We start from the raw sequence: 22,430 nt of genomic DNA, 5'->3' as shown, positions 1-22,430 counted from the left end.
ATAAAAAATTTAGTTTTAACCTAGAAATAAACAATGTACACACAGTTTTGACCAAATCTGCACAGGTGAAGGACAATATACTGCACTTCACATCTAGCTTGCCAAAATGCTTTGAATTCAAATATTGTTTGGAAGTAGTTTTCAACTAAAGGAAATTGTGCTTGCTATGGCAATGTTAGTTTGAAACAAAAGAAGCTGCAGTTATTGCAACAATGGGATGAATCAAGATGGTGTGCTTTTAGGGATAGACTAAGAAGGAGGTCTACTAACAAGCAGGAGGCAAGCTGGGCATATGAATTCTCTACAGTTTAATAAGTCCGACCAGGACACACAAACAAACCCGAGCCATTGTCTTGTTTTCAAACAGATGCAGCAATGTGCACAAGAGTGGTCAAATTCAATGGTTAACGACTCTCATGAAAAATGGCAATTGTAGGTTACCAAAAAGCGAACAGAGATTCCAAACTTAATAGAACTAAATCAAGGTATTTTCAAAACAGGATTCTAGATAACTGTAGCCAAAGTGCATAAAGTAATTAAGCACAAATACATACAAAAAAAAACAATCTTTAAAAAGGTGGCATGTAGAGAACAAAAAAAAAAAACCATTTGGCAGGACCACTGGCCAAGACTGAGAAGTCCTGGAATAAATACTCTCAAGCTCAAGACAATTCTGAGAAAAAAGGGTTGGAAAAAGTCTGCAAGAGAGTCCAAGACTAGACTCTAGTCCTACAGCACTTGAAAAAGTATATAATGATCAAAGAACAGATTAAAAAAAAAAAAAAATTTTTAGAGAACACTGAAAAGCATGTGTTGCATTTGCGTATTCACACACCTGGCATCAAAGAACTCTCCCCCCAATCCAAACCCAATCAATGCCCATCTCCAAATGTGTATTTCTAGTCTAGTCCAAGTTTTCATGGGCAGGATAATAAGGGAGTCCAGACAAGCATGTCCCTTTCCAGAAAATCCTGGCGAGTCATTTGGAATCCTTACTGGGTGCCAACGCTGTTTTTTAATGAGCACCAAGCGAGTGAAGCAAGGACATGGCAATTTCACTACTGCCAGACCATTGTGCTGCAGCAGTATGCAGTATGTAATCACTCCCTGGTAAAGTTTTTTTTTTTTTTTAAAAAACACACAGACACACACACCAAAAAGGGCGCAAGCAATAAGTCAAATAATAAAATTAACTTCCTCAACAGTGCCTAAGACAGCTGATGGAAAACACTTTCAATTGGACACATTTGTTTTGAAAAAACTAAAGTCTAAGGCAGGCCTATTCATATGGTGGCCCAGAAGCAACCACCGAATAGCTCAACGTGTGGTCCCGGCGGGGCTACAGACTGAAACTAAAAATGATCGCAAATGCAACCAAAAATAGGTTTGGTGATTATCATTTCTACTTAGTTGAAAGTTTCAATTATTTCATTCGCCACTGGTGAACCATTATATTGTAACAGCTGCAAAAGACCATTTTTTGTTGTTGAGCGTATCTGCCTTTAACATACGTTGGTACAGGCTCCCCTTGCACAGATCCCTGAGCAGCATAAAGGGCGATTTACAGCCCACACTGGGTGCAAAGGAGTTGCGGCATAAATTACATCAAAGGTGGAGATGCACGCAGGAAAATATTTCATAGTACATGCCGTTGCTGAGGGGACAACTGTGAAATTTAAACGAGAGGCTGGTTACGCTTGTCCCAGAATAATGAATTAACGACGGGCTGAACTTGATGCAACCAGTCATTAAAACAAAAGGTAGGCTTGCAAAACATTTGAAATTCCTTGGCCCATCATTTAGGTCTACTGTAATGAAAATCTCTTTGCCCCATGGAACTGAGCTGTCCCTTCTGATTTCACACAGGGCACACTAAGGTGCAATTGTCACAAATCTCCTCGTGTTTGGTCATTTTTGCATGTCATTTCCCTTTTGATTTAATGCATACTCCATGCAAAATGCCAGCCTGTCCATCAGTAAACATGTATGAGCAGACACCTGATCACTGTTTCAAACACAGTGACATGGTGAGGTCAAGGTTGCAGGTGTATTGTCATTTTAAATGACTGCTTTGATTAACAGTGGACAGTATTATGCCACTTCATTAGTTGTTACTTCAGTCATTTTGGCATGTGCACAATGTTCTGTTACCAATAAATTCATTTTCCATGTTTCTTTGTTGAAGAGCTCCAGTTGAAGTTGTAAAAATAGTAATTATAATTAATGATTTATTACTTGACACCCAAGTACGAAGACACTGTAAAATGTACTAGTCCACTTTCATGGCATATGTACAGCCTTGCTCTAAAACATTTAGTCAGGTACTTTTATTTCTGGGGGAGGAAAATTCCATGGGAAAGGCATTGTTGTGGGACTCCGGATCCTCTGCAAATCTGAAAGAGGTTAAATATGAGATTTCAAAAGTAAGAGAAAAAAAAAATATTGCTACTACCTTAGATTCTGTTCAGCTATAACTTTTTTTTTTTATACATTTTTGATGTACCTAGGTCAGACATGACCAAAATTTTAAAAGGGATACAATGAATAAACATTAATTGTTTTTAAACATATTCATTTGTGTTGATTACCTCCTGCTTATTGGCTGCTGAAAATGTCTGGCCCAGGTAAATTTCTTGGTTTGTAGTTGAAAAACCCTGGTCAAGGGCATCAGAATTGCAGATTTCTACATTTATCAAAATATGCAGGATCACCGTATACATGTTCAACCAGTCTCTACTGTATTAACTTCAGTGATTGCATTCCAGACTTGTATTTCAGCCATGGTCCCATTGTTCTTTTTCTCCCTTTCTTAATGAAAATGGTGGTCCTTAACCCATTGTGGTTAAATTGAATTCTATCAGTAAAAACCACACACACACACACACATACACACATACACACATACACACACACACATGGGACAGCTTAAAGGCTTGGATAATTTCCCACTGGAACACGGGTGGTGCACTTTCTTAAAACTTTATCCCTTCTTCCCTCATCAGACCAGAAGATTGCCTGCTTTACTACCCTTGACATAGGTTCTGACAGAAAGAGATGGGTCCAGGTGGGTGGACACCAGAAATGATCAGAGGAAGTTCCGCCACCTTTTCAATGCGTTAACTCGCTTTTTATTTGAATTACATAGGATTTGCCTATGGGTGTCCCAAAGTTTCAGCAGTCTTTTTAAAAAAAACACACAGACAAAGGAGAAAAGATGTAGGGCTAGACAGGATTTTAACAGTTTTAATCTGTTAAGGACAGATGTGTACATGACCTAAAGGAGAAATAAGCCAACTCATTACCAATAGACACTTTTTCCAAACCATGAGCACCATTTAAAGCAGCAATTTAAGCTTTACATAAAACACTTAACTCAATAAAAAGTTACTTATGAAAGTGTGTCAAATACAAGCTCGGTGACTACATGCATCAAACATCTACAAAGTCAAAAGAGGAAATTCTGCTTACCCAAATCGAGAGATGCTCTGGATATAGCTTAAAATTAAATTCCACAAAAAGGAGAAACAAAAAAAAAAAAAAAAAGAAGAAGAATTAAACAATGAAAGGGACCATGCAACATGAAGTTAAGCAAGAACTCTACATTAACATTTAGAGCTTTATCATACGTTCATAAAGTACAGCAGCAGCGCAAAAAAAAAAAAACCCTAGGGATACTCCAATCAGGTTTTTAAAGGCTGATGTCAATCACTAGTTTCATGTTACTTGACTGGTCAATTCAGATTTGTATCCCTTTTAAAAAAAAAAAAAAAAAAAAAAAAAAAAACACTACTGTCCTACATAACCAAATAAAAGCTTTATTTCCTATATTAAAGTGTACTTTTATAATTACACTACATGTGTTAACTTTTAGTTTATTAAAATTAAATTCTGCAGACTTATTGCTCAGTGACTATAAAATGCAAAAATAAAATTTCCTTAAAATGTACAGTAGTGAGAAGTCAAGTAAAATGACACCTTTTATTGGCTAACTAAAAAGATTACAATATGCAAGCTTTCAAGGCAACTCAGGCCCCTTTAGGCAAGATGTAAATATAGATATAGACTTGCTATCACTAGACGTTCCTTGGTATATCAATACCTCTTCTCAATTTTAGTGTCTTGAACACGTTTTCCAATTGCAGGCTTTTATAATCATCATAATACTGTGATAATCAAATTAAACAACCCACAGTAACTTTACAAAAAATTCACACTAGATGCACAGAAAGCCAGAGGGAAAAAAATTGATTCCAAATTGATTTTCCAAAACAGGAAAAGTATTAAAATTACAATCTTACAGATAAAATATGAAGCAGCAGAAACACCACATGTGAAGAATATAAAAGGGTTAGGTCGTAATAAAAGGGAGTAGAGCAAGTCAAAAATAGTTACCCTTAAGCTACATAATGCACCTGGAGTGCTGTGGTCTCCATATTACAAAAAGACACACAGGAATGTTTAAAGTACAGAGAAGGTCACCTAGGCAGATTTCAGGATTGAGAAGTAGGAGCTATGAGAAAAGTTTGAGAAAGCTGATTAAAACAGATTTAATAGTTGTTTAAAATTACTACTGTAACAGTACAGACAAGTTGCCTCAGCCTAGGGATTGCATCAGTGAGGAATCACCATCTGTATGATCCAGCATTCCATCACTTAAATGACCAGCTTTAGTGCCTATAAAAACAGCAAGCCTGCCACAGTTTGCACAAACTCCAACTAATGCAGTAACAGTAATCATTCTATGAAAAGTGAGCTACCTAAAAAAAAAGTGGAGACTCCTGGATATCTGCTTCAAAATTGATAATTGTGTACAGTACCTTAAGGGCCAAGACAGATTGATATGTACAGTATATCAAAATACTAGAACAAACACACTTCATTCATAAAAACCATCACCCAAATGAAATACACTGAAGAATAGTGTTGCTTTATTACACTAGAGAACCGCAAATAGACAGGGCATAGGCATTTAGCTATTTCCAGAAGAGGAGAGTTTGGTTTTTCTTGAAAGGGCAAGAGACTTCACAGAAGGGCTAAAGATAGGCAGCTTGTTCCACCAGCAAATTATCAGTTATTATTGATAATACCACAGTTTAAATTATTAAACACCTGTTCAAAGTTAGGCACACTTGTGTGATCACTCTGCTGATGTGCAGTGTCTCCAGTTTTCTGCAAAATGTTGCCGTGAGCAAAAAACCAACACACACCCCTTTTTCATGATTTGCATCAATGCCTTTAACGCTTCAAAATTTGACATGTTCAGTGAAAAACTACATACATTCAAACTTACATACACGTAAAACATTCCAAGCCCCATTCAGTTTGTGCAAGTTATGTGCACGTTTGGCCTCACATATTTGTGTCTTAATCTATCCAGAAACAGGCTTGTCAAAAATTTCTGGAAGGGAATTGCCAGATTTCCGTGAAACCTGAATTACTTTAACCAGATTTCACACTAATCCCGTTTGCTACAAAATAACCCAGGATATTTGTTTTTCCAATGCATAAAATTAAAGTAAAAATTACATTAAAAGCTTTAATAATTGCTTCAAATGTGAAGGTTTTCCCTTTATTCATCATGTCACATGGAAAGGTGTCATTTGGGGGAAAAAAAAAAAATAAATAAAAATAAATACTTTTACTAGTGTGGAGTTTGTGAAAATGGCCATAGCTATGCACATCAGTCTTGCCAAAAGTTATGGGAAAGAAACAGATGAATATTGCAACACATGAATACATTATCAATTCACATATAGGTAAAGGATTTAAAAATATATATTTTGCATTGTGTACAAGTATGTCATTGTGCAGTCAAAGAAGCTGTGCTAACATTGGCAGTATGTAATATGATAGCAAGAAAAAAAAAAAGCATGTCTATTGGAACGCATTCCAATAAAGTACAAACATCACCAATAGCACTGCTATTATTCAATCCAACAGATACTGCACATTAAGGTAGACCATTACAAACAAAACGTACTATTTACAAGTAGTGTCCTATAAAAAAAATTAAAAAAATCAAACGGTACGCAACTATAAACACTTTCTTCAGCACCAACTGATATAAGCACCTAAAGGCCAATTTAAATGGAATTTAGAATTCATAGACTAATGAAGAAAAAAAAAATTGAGCCAGCATGAAACCTCTGATGAAATCTAGTCTTATGTAAGCTTTTGTTAATACTACATATGCATCCATCCTTACTGGCTAAAATTCTTTACTAGAAGAGCTGAAATGGAGCTCGGAGTAACTGGGGAAAGAAAAAAAAAAAAAATGTAAAATACAGTAATGTCAACCCTCACTTGCCAGCCCTACTAAAAATATGAAGTCCCAAAAAAATAGTCTGATGTACTAGTGTATGTTATGAACATGTAACAAAATTTTCCTAATCTTAATCTGGCAAAAGTCAAGATATGCAAAAATCAGTTTTATGATGCTAATTAAATTTTGCATCTTTGACTGTTTAAGACTCAGGGCCCTTAATTAGCATCCAAACAAACAATATCTGAAAATAAAGGTCTGTTATGTTGATCTTCTCAGATCCTCAAAACATACTGATGTTACTCTAAGAAAAAAAGAAAATCAGTTTTGAAAATGGCTGTCACGGCAGCACGAGCACACCAACAAGCCATTGAAGTAAAAAACAGGTTTAATTAAGACTATTTTTAATTAATAAACTGATTAGGGTGATATTTTTTGGAGCTTGAGGGCCGGACTTAACTGGTCATCTGATGGCTCATTTCATCTCATTTTGTTTGAATTGCTTCTTCCTTAAATGGTAGCCAAAGGATGTAATCTTTAAAGGGAAAGTGTCATTTAACAGAATTGGTCACTGATTAATAAAAAGTGGTATGAAAGAAAACTTGCAGCCACTGTAATCCTCCATTACCAGAATTGGACCACTCTGCTCTACGCACACCACTTGTAATGCTACAGGATTTCAAATTAATTAAAAAAATATTGAATGCCTAAGGTAGAAATTCTGCCTTGAAAGACACAGTTGCTAAATGTTGCCATTTGGACAACATTATGGACCATGAACAATTCCTTTGGCAAAATTTGCAAGAAGTGAGATTTAGAAGAGCCATGCATATTCAGGTGCAAATGGATTTTACATAGATTGTTACAATCCCCTTCCTAAACTGGAGCATAGAAAAGATAAGCAAATGAAGTGAAAAACAAAATGTATTGGTCATTAAGCATCATTGAACATTAACTGCTTCAAAAGAAGGGAGGAATGGTTGGGAAGAAATTGAAAGTTACATTTCTGCAAACAACTCAACTTACATGAAGTTTGTTCAAAGATGTAAGTTATCAGTGCTTTCACATTTGCAAATATCCCAGGTGTTCCCGAATGATTAGGGTCATTAGTACTCCATTTTCGGGCACACCCAATGCCCCAGGAAGTGACACCCATCAAGAACCAAGGACCAGTGCCCTGTTGACAAAACAGTGGTCCTCCAGAATCTCCCTAGAATATGGAAAGGGGGTTGCAAAAGAAGTTATCAGTTACATTTTCCAGTTTTGCCCACTTCCAGACAAGGAGGATGGGCTAAATACACAAAATGTATTTGATCTATAACCATCACAATTTCCAGACACTGAAACAAGAATATTCTAAAAAGGGTGCTTATTTAGTGTCAGATGTGGCTTTAAATGATTAACAGAAACATACTTTCAAACATTAATATTTTAAGCTTTCTTCTAGAGTCAAAACTGCTACAGTTATGCAGTCTGTAGTCCTGAGACTTCTATCAAACATGACTGTTAAAGTGAAGAAAAAGGGCACTTTAAGAGCTTCTTGAAAACCTGCTTACTTGTATCAATACAAAAATGGTACAATAATTTAATATACAATGCGCTAAATATATATTTGGGCAATATGGCATGAAGAAATTAAAAAAAAAAAAAACTACACACGCTACTATCAGCAAAATTTGTGTGAACTTTACAACTTTAAACTATAGATCGGGGTGGGTAAAGTCAGTCCTGAAAGGCTGCAGGATTTGGTTCCAACCCAGTTGCTTTGTTAGAAAACAATCCTCATCAATAATTCAAATTTCGTGACTTGTTAGTGCATCAACTCTGCCATGTCAGGTCATTCACATAGCCTAGATTTCTGTTTTTCCCTTTCTAAGGATATCATCCAAAAGATTTGAAGTCTAATAAAGATTTGTAATTCTCATTCCTTCAACTTTCCTTCCAAGTATTTAAATAAACCAAATAGTGTACAATAAACCCACACAGGTGTAAATGGAAACAAGCGAAATACAGAACCGCTGGTTTATTGTGTTATTTGCATTTTGTTACTAATAAGGAGCAATTAGAAAGCGAGAATACAGCTGTTTAAGACTAAAATAAGCAATAAGGGTTCAACATAGTAATGAATACGACAACTAAAATGAAGCAGAAGTGTTACATGAGCAGCAAGTACTTCATACTTACGTACTTATTAAGCAATTAGGATGGAATTAAAACCTGTAGCCACTGTAGCTCTTCAAGAATGACTTTGCTCATCCCTGCCACAGATGAACAAAAATACCCTAAACTTCAGAGAAACATGGTGGGACAACTGCCAGAAAGCTTTCAATGCAACAAAATACTTCTGACAAAGACTATCAACACTGGAACAGACTAATATCAAGCAGGCACCAGATTAGAGTTGGTAAACACAAGTTTAGTATTTTTAAAGTAAGCCATTTCTTCCAACCAAGATGATAATTTGCCACATGATAGTTTTTTCTAAAGTGAAGCAATGTTTATAAATTTAAAAAAGCTTGTTCTTGTGCTTTGAAATGCCCTTTAAAAAAGTTACCTGAGCCCAAGTGCCTTAGGAGCGTACTGGATATATCCACTCTGAAGCAGCAAAAAAGTTTCATTAAGAAAAGTGCCTTCCATTTTTCTGAAGCATGCTTGACAGCAAATGTAAACACATCTTGACACAAGGATGCATTTTACTATTCGCCTCACAGTAATCAAAAAAAGTTTACTTGTTCAAGTGCTATAAAGGCAATTCTATCCATTCCTTTTTATAGGTATAAATCTTATGTATGAAAGTGTACAAACTTCAATAATTGTGGGACTTTATAACGTGATTGTCTTGTCTCCTACAGGACAGAATCAGCAATTAATGCAAAGATGTTAACATTAAATAATGAGAACACTACTTGCAGACCATTTTTCCATATCCCTGGGGATGAAAGATTGCTCTAGTAAAAGAAGAGCAGTGAGGTGAAGTGTGCAGCTAGTCGCTTCTTAAAATGGCTGAATCTGACAAAATGTTTTAATGTGTGCAACATCAAGATGCAGATTAAAATAGTCAAACATCCTTAGAATCTAATTAAAAAAAAAAAAAAAATCATATTGGACTTGCCCGCATTTTAGACCAGAAAAGTCTGCTAGGTATTGAAATTTATTTTTTAATATTATATAAATATATAAAATTCAACCTGAAAAATACTAAAAACTTATTTAAAAGCCATAAGCACCATCTAAGAAATTTCAGTTAAAATGCAATAATGAAGATGGTCTTTAGCACTGCAGTTTAGTATATTCCACAAATCTTAATGTCTTTCACTTTGGAGTGTGGCAACTGTTCTGCTACATGTTGTATAATTTTGTAATTAGGAGAAGAATCCAGCCTTAACCACTCCAGGTATATTCCAGGAGAGATGAGCAATGTGGGAGTCCCATATTTTTCAAGAAGGGTTTAGCTACAGGTTGAAGACTCTACCTTCAACACCCCCAGTCTTCTACAGTCTGCCCCATGACCTCCAACAGTTTTTCAAATTCGAAAAAGGAGGAGCTGAACACATTTTCAGACACGGAATAATGGCAAAACAGAATCAGGTATGGATTAACAGAATAAAAAGCTCAGTATATTTAAAGAAACTTTACAGCCATTAAAACTAATGGGATGTATGATTATATATAGTGAATCCAAGTTTTTGTGCTTATTTCTGACATATCCCATTTTTAAACAGATTGTTTTTTTTTCTTCCTTCCATTTGTTTTTTTCATTTTTTTAACTTTAATATATTCAAGATGTCATGTAGCATATCTGCAGTGTTAGTGTACTATATGAAAAGTATTTAAGTTTATCGTTTAACTTGTTAGATATCTTATTTAACTTTCTCTGTAGTTACCTATTTATAAAAGCACGACAGCGCTTTCTGGCAACTTAGTATTACATATTTTTGTCTTGATTTACACACAGCCACATTTCTCCAGAAAGGAAGAGAATACAGTATAAAACATTATATTGCTTAAATATCTAAATTAGTACAAGTGCCCTCTTTGTAAAAAACAGACTACTGTATAGCATCCTGCTGCCTCACCTACAGAGCCATGAACCCCACATTGTAAAGTAAGCAGGTAATTATGCAACTAGTATGTACATGTGCAAATGACACTAGGCTACTTTACATGCAAACAAGCGATTGTTAGATTTCTAAATCAGAACTTTTTAAAATACAGTTTTAAACAGTTGAGCTAACCCTGCATTTTCCATTGTTGGACAGGTTTTACCATCTACAGATGCAACAATGGCCGTGTCACTTTAGGCCATTTCCATTGTTTTTGTTTAAAAGTCATTGCCAACAGTTTTCTGCATATCACTAATGTTTTTCTTTGATAAATTTTTTTATTCATTGTATTAGGGCCCACCCAAGTCAGATGAAAATTTCAGAGTCATGGATATTCATGTTGATGGTATGACCATTTCATATTATTAACTATTTTTGTTTATGTCTGTAGTTAATGTTGTGTCCAGGTTTCCAAATGACCATTTTGTGGTATAGAATGTGCTGTGTGTTTTCCTTGAAGCCCCCTTCAATTTTAACAAGGTATGTCTCAGCTTTAGTACTCTTTCACTGTAGCATTTGAGGAGGGTGGATTATATCCGATTGTGGTTTTCCCATTTTTGGCACCTTCTAGAACTTGTTGTGGATATTTGTGTTATGTTTATTTCTATTGTTTACTTTTAGCATATGGTCACTAGTGTTGAGTTTGAATGAGCTGTCAAAAGATCACACCTAGGTTCCTAAATGAAGCTTTATTATGTATGGCAAGGGGTTGAAGAGCAACATCAGCCACACTCAAAGTTTATGAACTTTGGGACACCACAATCTCAGTTTTATCATCATTTAAGAAAATGCATTGCCATCCAGGGTTTAATATCATTCAAGCAAACATGGTGGATCTTATTGTCTCGCTCTGCTTCGATTTTAGTAGCAAATAGATTTGAGCATCATCAGCGCAGCAATGAAAGGAGAAGCCTTACTTGTTACCTTTAGGCTGAATTGCTAACATGTATAACAAAAAGAGAAGCATGGAACCCAGCAAGTAAGAGGAGCTAAAAGAGGATGAGAACTCACCGAAGTGAACAGAAAAACCTACTACTGCTTAGATAAAATTTAAACCACTTAGGGTCATAACCTTAGATGCCGATATACTGTTCAAGGAGGGATATAAGAATTGTAAGATTCACAGTATCAGGTTTTTTTTTTTTTTAAATAAGTGATTGCAGCGCAGCATGTTTCAAGGCAGCAGGAACACAACCAGAAATCAAGCTAGCATTTATTAACGCAATGGTACTTGGTCCAACAGAATGAAAAACACCCTTAAGTAGAGAAGGGACACTGTCCAGGAGCAGTTTGTAGGATTCAGGCATTGCAACAAATCAGAAAACAGAAACAATGATACAGACTCGGTGGTCAAAGACGACAGAACACAATACAGGAAGAGACGAATCCTTAGCAGGCAAGTATGACCGATGACCTAATATAAATTTACAAGTTGGGGTTTGTGACAAATTCCTAATACAAGAAATTGTACACAGCAATTAAAGGATTTAATAATAATAAAAAAAAAAAACTCAAAAAAGCAGATTTGTAATTATTGCAATTTTTTTCTTAACATCAATGTGTTAGTTCAGTTCCAAAATAAACAAAACAGTCTAAGGAAGGAAGGCACTGAGGGTACAACTTTTAATAATGCAAATGTTAACATCTTGTATATAAAACATCTACGTGAGGAAGTGTGTGTCTGTCTGCCCAGCCCTGAAGTGCAAGGCTACAGCTTGAAGCTCAAAGAGCCAGAAAGGCAGCCCCAAGTTAAGAGACAGCATGAAGTTGAAAGACAGTGAAACTGCTGATGAAAGACACGAGACAAACTCGCTTAACTGCTGTTAGACAAGGGGGTGAGCATACCCGTAAAACTAAACCGCCAACTCTGCATTTCAATTTTTTTCTCGAGGATTTCAATAGTTTCTAGGAGCCTGGGCTTTTTACAACACAGGCTTATACAGCTAGTTTCTTTATACAGTATACTGTATATTATATACATATATAAAAAGATACAATATCTACGAAGCAATTTAAGAGATTTGCCTCACTTTCTGGACAAGTACATATTAATAAGTTTAGTCCCAGTCTTCTATCCTGTTTAAACAGTTACACTTCACTACATTATACCTGTCTTGACTATATAAACAAATCCAGAAGAATAATAAGGACCAGATCTACTTCAAAACACAGCCAACAGGAATGTAAATATCCAAAGGAGAACAATTATGCATTAAAATGAAAAACCAGGAAAATGTTTGAAAGTTGAATTACTCCACTTGAAACTTATCAATATTTTTAATTGCTGTGTAAAACAAAATTAAGAAAACAATTCAAGAGAGACAATGGAGTATTAAAGGTTCCTGTACAACCTGGGTCATTTCAAACATTGTTCAATACAAACAACTTTAAGTGTTTTTTTTTTTTTTTTATTGAGAACTCGAAAGTTTACACCTTCACTTTCATGCCTGTTGATCACTCACTTTGTAACAAATTAATGTCATTAATGGAACTTCCCCTTTTATTGAACAAGGTTCCAGAAATATTGTAAAAAGTAATTTCAAAAATTTTGAATGATAGCCTTTACTATATTAGATGTTAGAGCAACCACATTCATATTTAGTATGGTGTGTCCTTAACTATCGAATCCTGAATCATGTATTATTAAATTGTTTCTAAAAAGAACAATAAATATAAACAAACTAATTCCTGCCTTACGATAGTAAATCGACATATTAATACCATCGTTTAGGGTTACAGGTTTAATCAACGTTACTAGCTTTGGAATGAAAGCAATGCGACAGTGAACAGATGCTGAATGCTGGGGACGTACAATGGAAGGCCAAGTCCTCAACCTGAGTCGATAAAATTTTATTTTTCAGCATAAGCAGGGTAAAGAGTAAATAAGTTCTTCATGGTTTGAAAAGCCTTAGTCTTACCTGACAAGCATCACGGCCACCTTCTGGGAAGCCAGCACACAACATGGTGACATCAATTTCTCCAACACCAGCATTTATCAACACTAAATTACATTCTGCAGTTGGTAAAAGGGGCAGATGAACACGTTGAAGTGTCTGTGAAACAGTTCCACCTATGGAATTAAAATAAATAAATTAAAAACTCTAAAGCTACAGACCTACAGCAGCTTGACAAAAAGGGAACACTGGATTGAAGTTATTTAATTACAACTTGCTTGCTCTTCATTACAGGTTTCCTGCACTACTGAGTGAACTACAGAGATACCTTAAGGCACCAAAATCCGAGTACCACAGATATCCCAAATAACTCAGAACAGAAGTATACAGCTTTAAAGATTAGTATAGTGCTAAAGAAGTCAGGAAGTACTTCAGGATGAGACTCACCTTCACTGGTCTTTCCCCAACCACTAACCGTACAGAGTGTTCCAGGTTGAAAGTTGGTATCAGGACTTGGAAGACAGATTGGCTGAACACTTGACCCTGCAGAGAAATACTACAGTTTGTTTAGCTCTTGGGAAGTACTCCAATAATTTAAAGCAGTGGTTTCCAAACTCGATCCTGGGGACCCCCTGTGGCTGCAGGTTTTTGTTCCAACCAGATTCACAATTGATAATAATCAAAAACTGATCTCAATTAATTAGATGGTCTTTTTAACTTTTCGTTATTTTGCATTCAGAAAAACAACAGTATCGTTTTTATATTTATAAGGCATTTAGAAATGTTTTTTTTTTCTAAAGCTAAATGCTTAACTCTTTGGTCATTTTTCTATTTTCCCCTTTTCCTGTGTAGTTTTCTCCCTTCATTTAACCCTAATAGCACCAATTAACCAGCACAGCAGACACCGGGATGATGAAAGCAGCAAAAACTTCAGTGTCAAACTTTCTAATTAGTAAATAATCAAATAACCAGAACACCTGGAAAAGCAGAATGAAAATTAGCTTGAAAATACTGATAAAGCTACATATTCCCCATATAACTGCTTATTACATTTTAATAAACATCTAACAAACTTAGTTTGTAATTTCTACATTGACTTCAAAACACATTAACTGGGAAATAATGACTCACTTCATTAGGCTAAGAGTCCAAAGAAAAACAAAAGTTGGTTGTAGCAAAAATCTGCAGCCACAGTGGGTCCCCAGGATCGCATTTGGGAACCACCGATTTAAACAATGCTGAATTTGGCCCTTTGGTACACAGCAGGACAGAAAAAGTTTTAATTGTGCCAACAAAAATTGGTATAATCAGAATACAGGCATGATGCTCTGTCACTTTTCTTTGTGGTCCAGGTTCTGTAGCTGAAGTCTACCAAAGAACTACATGGTCTCTAGCAATACAGAGAAACCGTGTCATAGTGACAAAAGACTTTTTTGGTTTTAAAAAAGCTAGCCAAAGTACCTGGAGTTGACCAGGTATATTTGTATAATGGTTTAAATAAGGAAGCAAATATTTATGTATTTTTAGACGCTGACCCATTGGTTATTGCTGCCTGAAATGTGAGTGTCCCATCCATCATCTTTACTATCTCTCTGAGACCTATCAATTTATCTGATCTCGGTGTTAAGAATTTACCATTTTGTATAAATTATATTCCATAACTGTAGTAACTCCTTGCTGGGTTGGAACCACGAACACTATTTTGTATTTCTTGGTTTAGCGTGGTTTTTACAAATTAGAGGTTTAATCCCACATTAATAAACTGAATGGCTTGTGAATGGCTGAATCATTGATAGGGCATGCAAGATGGGCTAAAACTAGTGAATTTTGTTTCCTCATTGGGGATGAAACTTTGAACGTCTATAAACTGTTCAATTAAGTGTAACTAGCCAATGCCCGTCGTAACATACGGCGGTGTTAAGAATAGGAACGGAAAACGGTGAGAAAGGAATTCAGAAATCAAGAAAGAAATACTTCTTGAAAGACGCAGTTGAGAATAGGTGTTTTGCTGGAGAAGACGGATAAGGAGTTGAAAGATCTAACCCTAGAAAAAGCCACGTACAACTGACCGTGTCTTAAAACTGGTTGTTGTAGATTAAGGCAAATCTTTGCAAACTTAATGCAAGGCGGGATGTTGGGGTCGTGTTTGAAGTAAATGACAAGGATAGCATGGAGAATCTCGGAAAGAGCTTGAATTTCAGCTTCACCACCATAAACTCCAGATGTTGCCATGTATTGATAGTACTCATGACTTGTTGTGATAACTCCACTTGCGTTGGAAAGAACAACAGGAAGAACATCTACAAATCTGTCCCAATGTGATGCAACGAAATCTACTGCCCTATGTCGTAGTGAGAGTGCATTGCCTTTGTCAACAGTTTGTGTCAAGAAATAACCCACTGATAAGAACAGGCAGTTGCCGGATCCCGGAATAGAGAGGACGTTATACAAAAACTCATCGACAGAGAAGATATTGTCGTTCATTTTATAACAAAGGCTTAGGAAACAACCATCGCAGTATAACTAAAATAGCAAGGAGTGAAACCAATGCCAATGGTCGAGAGAGTACCTTCCTGTAGCAGGCTACGGAAAAGACTCCCAGGCGCACACATGGCCGAAGTGAAAGGTCACACGGTCAGGCTAGATATAGGGCAGTGATGTGACACCAATGAGGTGAGAGAGGAGCGGGGAACATGGTAGTCCGAAGGAGGACTAGGAATCGAGAAAAGCAGCATGGGGAAGGGTTTGGAAGAAGAGGAATAGGAAGCGAGAAATGCAGAGTGGGCTGCGTGTGGGGGGGACCGGTTTTGAAGAGGAAGCAGGACAAACCAGAAGATAAATATATATATGAGATATTCAAGCACAATTTCATGAACATTCCTACATGCAAAATTAAAAATTTGCTTGGTTGTTTTTGTACGACAAGCAAGCAAAATGCTGCTTATCTATACAAGTAAAACAGTAATCAATCTCATGTGTTAATATAATGAACGTATGTTCCCTTTTTAGGGAGTTAAAGCCAAAAGTAAACTATGCTCTGTTGTAGCTGCAGGTTCTTTTTAGGATACTGCTAGTCCAAGACTTTAGTACAAGAAATATTGCTAATCCTAAATGCCTGAAAGTATTTCAGATTTTTAAATATTTTCATGTAAGTTATGAATTATGGGGACATCCTTGATCAAGCATAGAAGTGCAGTCAAACCACAACTCGCACATATAATTCATATCATCAAGCTGTTACTATTGTAGGGACATCATGGGTCAACAAAAGGAAAGGAAGACCTAGTTTATTAGAGTGGGAGGTTCAAAGCTAGGGAGGCAAGGAGGTTGAAGAACTGAATTGATTCAAAGAAAGAGTAAACTGAGCTATATACAGTTCTGGCTGTGGGGAGCATAGTCATAGAACTGCATTGGCTGTTTGTTGGAAAAGGTGCTATACACAGTGAACTAAAACAGACTCTCAATCGTTACCCGGCCACACTGCCATGCTCGTTGCATTCCATTCACCACACATGCTCTCTCCACCCTATCCAGCCAAGTCTGGTATCTCTGCGCTTATTGGTTCAGCAGCTTACACCTCACCCTTTGCTCCTGTTGGCAGTCATTTCTATAGCAATCTTGTGCCATTAACTTCTTTATCCAGTCTCAGTGCTAGGACACTGCATGCATGATAATCATAGCAAAGTCCCATTATAATACGCATGGACATGTCATTTATACAAATATCTCAAGTGATGAAAATGATATACTGTAAGGCTATTTCCATTTTAAGACTGCAAACACTCCTTTTATTTGCACTGAACTTGTTTTATCAGTGACTTGTTGTCACTTCTCAGATGTTGGCCAGCATGTCATGCCTGCCATGCTGGAAGCCATTAACCAAAAGACTAAGGAGATACATTCAGCTTTCATACGGTGTGGGTTCACATACATAAAACAAATGTTTTTGTCAACATAAAAATGCAATTTGCAGCAGTGTCCAGGTTTCTTCTGGTAATCGGACCAATTTGTTAAACTCCCATTGCAATATGGGCACGCAGCAAGAAAAAAGCAGATTGAGTTAACTGTGAGGAAAGACATTGTTAACCCTCAGAATGCAGCAGAGAGGCACTACATTAGATGCTCCCTTTAAGCACTGCCACCAAGGCCCACTTTCAAAATGCCATGCAGTTATGTCTCTTCACAGGGGACAAAGCTTGTCGACAGTCTTTCATTAGTGGTGCTCAAGGCTTAGTCTCTCATGGGGAACACTTTCAACAGATAGGATTGATATTTATAAAGGTAAATTGCACAGAAATGTGTGCACAGAGTTTTCGTATATGCATTTTCACGCTTTTTGTGATACACGTTTTTCACACTCAAATCCAAGCAAAGTTTTATAAAACAGACCGCTAATGAAGAATTTTCCACTAGTGACATGATGACATGGTGGAAAAGTGGTAGCACTGCTGCCTCGCAGTTAGGAGACCTTGGTTCAGTTCCCGGGTCCTCCCCGCGTGGAGTTTGCATGTTCTCCCTGTGTCTGCGCGAGTTTCTTCTGGGTGCTCCGGTTTCCTCCCACAGTACAAAGACATGCAGGTTAGGTGCATTGGCGATCCTAAATTGTCCTTAGTGTGTGCTTGGTGTGAGGGTGTGTGTGCCCCCTGTGGTGGCTGGGATTGGCTCCAGCAGACCCCAAGTGACTCTGTAATTAGGATATAGTGGGTTGGATAATGGATGGACAGTCAGACATGACGGTACTCAAAAAGTTTGATTTTAGCATTTTGAATAAGGGATACCCAACCCGTACTTGCTGCAAATTCCCAGCAGAAGTGCTCTGGCCAGCCCGATGCTCTATAAAAAGTACTAAGCAACTTTCAGTAACTCAATAGTTGAAACAGCAAGTGTCTTGCAGCATTCATCTTAAAAAGGAATTGGATTTTTAGAGCTCCCCAGAGCAACAAGCTAATTACTTCAAAGGGGAAGCCTCTTAATACCCACTTTACGTACAGGGTGGTCCAGATCGTCTAGATGACTGATTTACACGAAGATGATTCCAGTTCGGTGCAAAGACGATTCTTCATGGTATCAGTACACACTTCGATGGTCCAGGATTTTTCAGGTGATTTTCTATGTAATAAACTTAAGTTATAGCGTAATGAAAATTGCATAATTAGATCAGGACCACCCTATATATTGGCTGCCAACACCAGACTGCCAGAATTCTCCAATATGTATAATTTTCCGCCTTAATACTTATGGCTAAATTAAATCATTTTTTTCTCTCTCACACCTTTGAACAACTTGTGCAATTTAAAAATTGCTTGGTATTTACACAGTTCAACAAGTTAATGCAGTTAGCAGGTCACTTTTAAACAAGTATTTTCAAAATGCAATTCTAAAATTTAGCAGCTAAGCTTAAAAAGAGGGTAACTTCTTCAATGGCTCAGAAAAGCTAGTTTTATGCAGGTATTTGTAACATCTTATGCTTTTTATCAAGTACCATCATTAAAATTTTTATATTTGTATTTTTAAATGTACCTTAAGTGCTGTTTTTGGTGTTCTAAAAGTGCACAGGTTACATTGTGTGGTTAAGATCAGCTAAAATCATAGCATGTTAACATGACTTAACATTACAGCACTAGAGTTTAAAGACCCTTACCAAAGACTATTTTCTCAGTGACACGAATTACACATATATCATAATTGACAGGGTTTGAGGAGTCAAACTGGGGATGTATGCGATATATATCAATTTTCAGAATCTGTTCGTTAGAGCTTGCCTTACGAAGATTATCACTACCCACAACGGCCGTCACGCTGGTTACACGTAACCTAAAAAAAAAGAAAAAAACAAAAACACACCACATATTAAAAGAGCTGTGCTTATACACACAAAACACTCAAGCAGAACCACCTAGAAGTAACCTATTAATGCTGTTCAGAATGCTCAGGATTAAGGAAATGATCTAAAAAAAAATTTAACCATTTTAGTTTAATAAAAAAAAAAAAAATTATAAAATTAACCTGTTAGACTGACCCAAAATAAGCCTGTTATCATGCTCAGTTACCAAAGCCAAAAATATGGAAGCCACACACCTGGGAAAGACTGCACAGCAATGAGCGGCTGTCACTATCCAATCTTCACTAATTATGCTTGCACCACAGAAATGAGAGCCTTTATTTTTAAGGGAAACCTTAAAAAGAATACAGCACAGTTATTACTGACACACTGGCTACTCTTGCACAAAGATACTCAGATCTTCATTGGGCTACTTGCCTGCCAGGGAGCAAACTCTGAAGTGCAAGGTTCCCCTCCCACTATCCTTGAAAATGACTCCGCAAAAGGAGTTGATTCTCTTCGTCCACATTTCTGGACTGTGTGCACATTTGGAGGGGTGGGGAGACAAAAAAAAAAAAAAAACAACTTTTCTTTATACATGCAGATTTAATTTGGGAAAAGGAAGCAATAGGTTTCCATAATAAACTGCTCTTAAACTTGCTTAATCCAAGAAAGTGTAGGGGGGTACAGGAGGCTATAGCAGCTGCATTCTGTAAAAAGCAGGAAGCCACCTTGGTCAGGCTTCCAGGCCAATGCAGGGTCCACTTATGTACTCTTGTACATTTGAAAGTCTCAATCAACATAGCCAGTTTATATACGAGATATGGAATGTAGTACCCTCACAAGTGTAGGGTTGGTTGGCATGCAAACATACACAAATAATGACCAGGCACAGGTTTTAAAAGAACTTTGAATCAGACAGAGGTACCCAGTGCATCACCACAATACCCACATGATCCAGTAGCAGTCAGTAAATGTGCCCTCTAGATTACTGGTTCCCATCCCACAAGGACCTTGTAGCGTGCAACTATATATGAAAAACACAGACCTCCACTTTATGCTCTTCCAGCAAAAACAATAGCATGAAAAAAATATTTTGTGAACAGCTTCTTATAATCATTTTCAAACTACTTCAGTTAAGCATTGCAAGAAGCCATAACCCATCCTGCAAGCAATGAACAAAATTTTTATTAAAGGCTACAGATATCAAATGATAACAAATGTACAGAACAAATATTGAACACTAAAAGAAAGAACTAATTACCAAATCCAATTTTAAATAAAATGCTACAGATATATCATTGGGCCAAGGAAAACAAACAAACAAAAAGAGCCATATACTTCTACATGGCCTACGAGTGACTCACCCATCGGTTTACTAGATCTCTCGGACGGGCCAGTGGAAACACGATCTAAAAAACAAATAAATCAAACAATCAATAAATACATCAAAATGTCACGCTTACATAGTGAATATAGCTGCATTAAACTGCAATATAAACAGTTTTATACTTTTTAGACTTTTGGGGAAACAATTAGTTTTCATAATGTTTAAGGTATTTGCAGGAGATGTATGGAATTTGATTCAATAAAACATTTACGTGAATGTTGTGTGAAGGAGATAAAAAAAAAATCAGTAACAGTAGAGACGTTGGGTAGCCTCGTCATAAAGTAATGTATAGATTGAGAAAGGGTAAAAAAAATAACATTTCAACACATTTTACAACTTTATTAATGTGCGTTGGTAAATCTGGCTGTAGGCTGGACTGCGAAACCCTAACGTGGACACAAATACACTTAGGTTTCAATAAACTCACAATCACGAACAGAAAAAGATATTCACCGATGACTAACAGCGCAAACATTCTTCATAAACGATGCGTGAGCACCACGCAACATTCGTATCCCTCGGGACTAAGGATTTATTCTGTTATAAAGCTCGGCGGCGGCATTTACACTTCAACTAAATGCGGAAAAGCATAAGCTTATTTAATACACACCATGGCTCTGAGTTTATTAGTTATTTCTCACTAGGCCAAAATATTTAAGCTATCAATCACCACAATAACAGCGGAATGAAGGTTTTACGTGGAAGAACTTGAGTTGTTACCCACCTAAATTTAGAAAAGCACAAATAAAAATGCTTGCGAATAGCAGCATTTCCAGCCGTACTCCCATAATTAAAAGGTCGTCCTGATGATCACCTAATACGAATATACTATAAATATCATTCAGCACATAACAGAGTATGGGAGGAAAACAAACGAATGAAGCAAACATAAAAACTAATTCAAGAAACTAATAACAAGCTCTGGCACCAACTAAGACATTCATGCACCTAGGCATGCGCAACCCGCTTGTTACCTTCTGCGCACGCGCCCTCAATTTCAACACCTGTGCCGTGCGAGCTAATTAGGACGCGCGCTTTGTAATTCAAGTTCAAATGTCGTTCAAGTCCAGGACTGAAAACATTCGGAATGACGGTGTTTTCATGGTCGGTGTCTTTTTTTTCCCCCCCAAAGTTCAATATTGTTGCATTAACTTACGTTTTCCGCCGTAGTTATGTGATTATTATTATTGTTGTTGTAGAATAAATATGGGTGGCAATGCAGATGAAGTTGAAAGAGCTTTAGGTGCTGCGAATTAAAAAAGCGAAATATACATTGAAGGAAAAGCCGGTGATACATTGCGCACTGACATTTCCAAATGCTAATTGGTTTCATTTTTATAACAACTAAAAGCAAAAGTAAAGTTGATTTAGATATGACTCGAAACATCTCCATGGATGTATGTACTTGGGGATAAATTTGCTTTTTATTTTATCTTCGAAGTGCGACTTTTAACCATTCCTCTCTCTATTACCTAAACTCTTAAGCAGTTTATATAAGCGAGTTAGAAAACTGGTAGATGTTTGTATCCAGGTAAACTTACCACCCTATAGGTCTGTTGGTTACAATTGAAAATGATATTGACAACTTGCATGGTGTTGAGATGGTTTGTTTAAATGCTTTCTCCTTACCATTTGAAACCCACATAAAAGGTTTATTGGGGTGATGTTAGAAAGGATTTTAATGGAGCTTACTACATGTAATGACTAGGTTAGGGTCTGGCACTACAATAACTCTTGTAGCAATTAAAAAAAGTGTGCTTTTGAAAATGATAAAGTAGCAGCTGTTACAAAAATGATAAATACCTGTTTGAAGAATGACAGAATTTATGTAGAAGGATTTGTAAGTTACCATGTTCTCAGAAATGGTTAACCCTATATGACCATATCGGAAACCGTACAGCCCATGTACACTCTTAAAATACTGGTTCTTTAATGGCACAACATAGTTCTTTACTGGGTT

The 22,430-nt window shown here is 36.6% G+C and overlaps 1 protein-coding gene across 2 annotated transcripts in view; it reads right to left on the bottom strand.

Moving 5' to 3' along the window:
- LOC120534343 (ovochymase-2-like) overlaps nucleotides 1-21,424 on the bottom strand; it is a 108,193-nt gene extending 86,769 nt beyond the window's left edge. For both annotated transcript variants that reach the window (XM_039761867.1, XM_039761868.1), the window contains exons 1-9: nucleotides 21,195-21,424; nucleotides 20,448-20,492; nucleotides 19,519-19,616; nucleotides 19,338-19,435; nucleotides 18,901-19,073; nucleotides 13,707-13,802; nucleotides 13,284-13,435; nucleotides 7,289-7,472; nucleotides 3,469-3,495 (exon numbers count right to left, since the gene is read on the bottom strand). In XM_039761867.1, coding sequence (XP_039617801.1) covers nucleotides 3,469-3,495; nucleotides 7,289-7,472; nucleotides 13,284-13,435; nucleotides 13,707-13,802; nucleotides 18,901-19,073; nucleotides 19,338-19,435; nucleotides 19,519-19,616; nucleotides 20,448-20,492; nucleotides 21,195-21,360 — 1,039 coding nt within the window. In that variant the 5' untranslated portion in view covers nucleotides 21,361-21,424. The remainder of the gene's footprint in view (nucleotides 1-3,468; nucleotides 3,496-7,288; nucleotides 7,473-13,283; nucleotides 13,436-13,706; nucleotides 13,803-18,900; nucleotides 19,074-19,337; nucleotides 19,436-19,518; nucleotides 19,617-20,447; nucleotides 20,493-21,194) is intronic.
- Nucleotides 21,425-22,430: the final 1,006 nt, after the last annotated feature.

Source organism: Polypterus senegalus, chromosome 8, assembly GCF_016835505.1.
Source record: "Polypterus senegalus isolate Bchr_013 chromosome 8, ASM1683550v1, whole genome shotgun sequence".
Taxonomy (NCBI): domain Eukaryota; kingdom Metazoa; phylum Chordata; class Cladistia; order Polypteriformes; family Polypteridae; genus Polypterus; species Polypterus senegalus.
The sequence above is the reverse complement of the archived record's forward strand: the minus strand, read 5'-3'. Positions and strand labels throughout refer to the sequence as shown.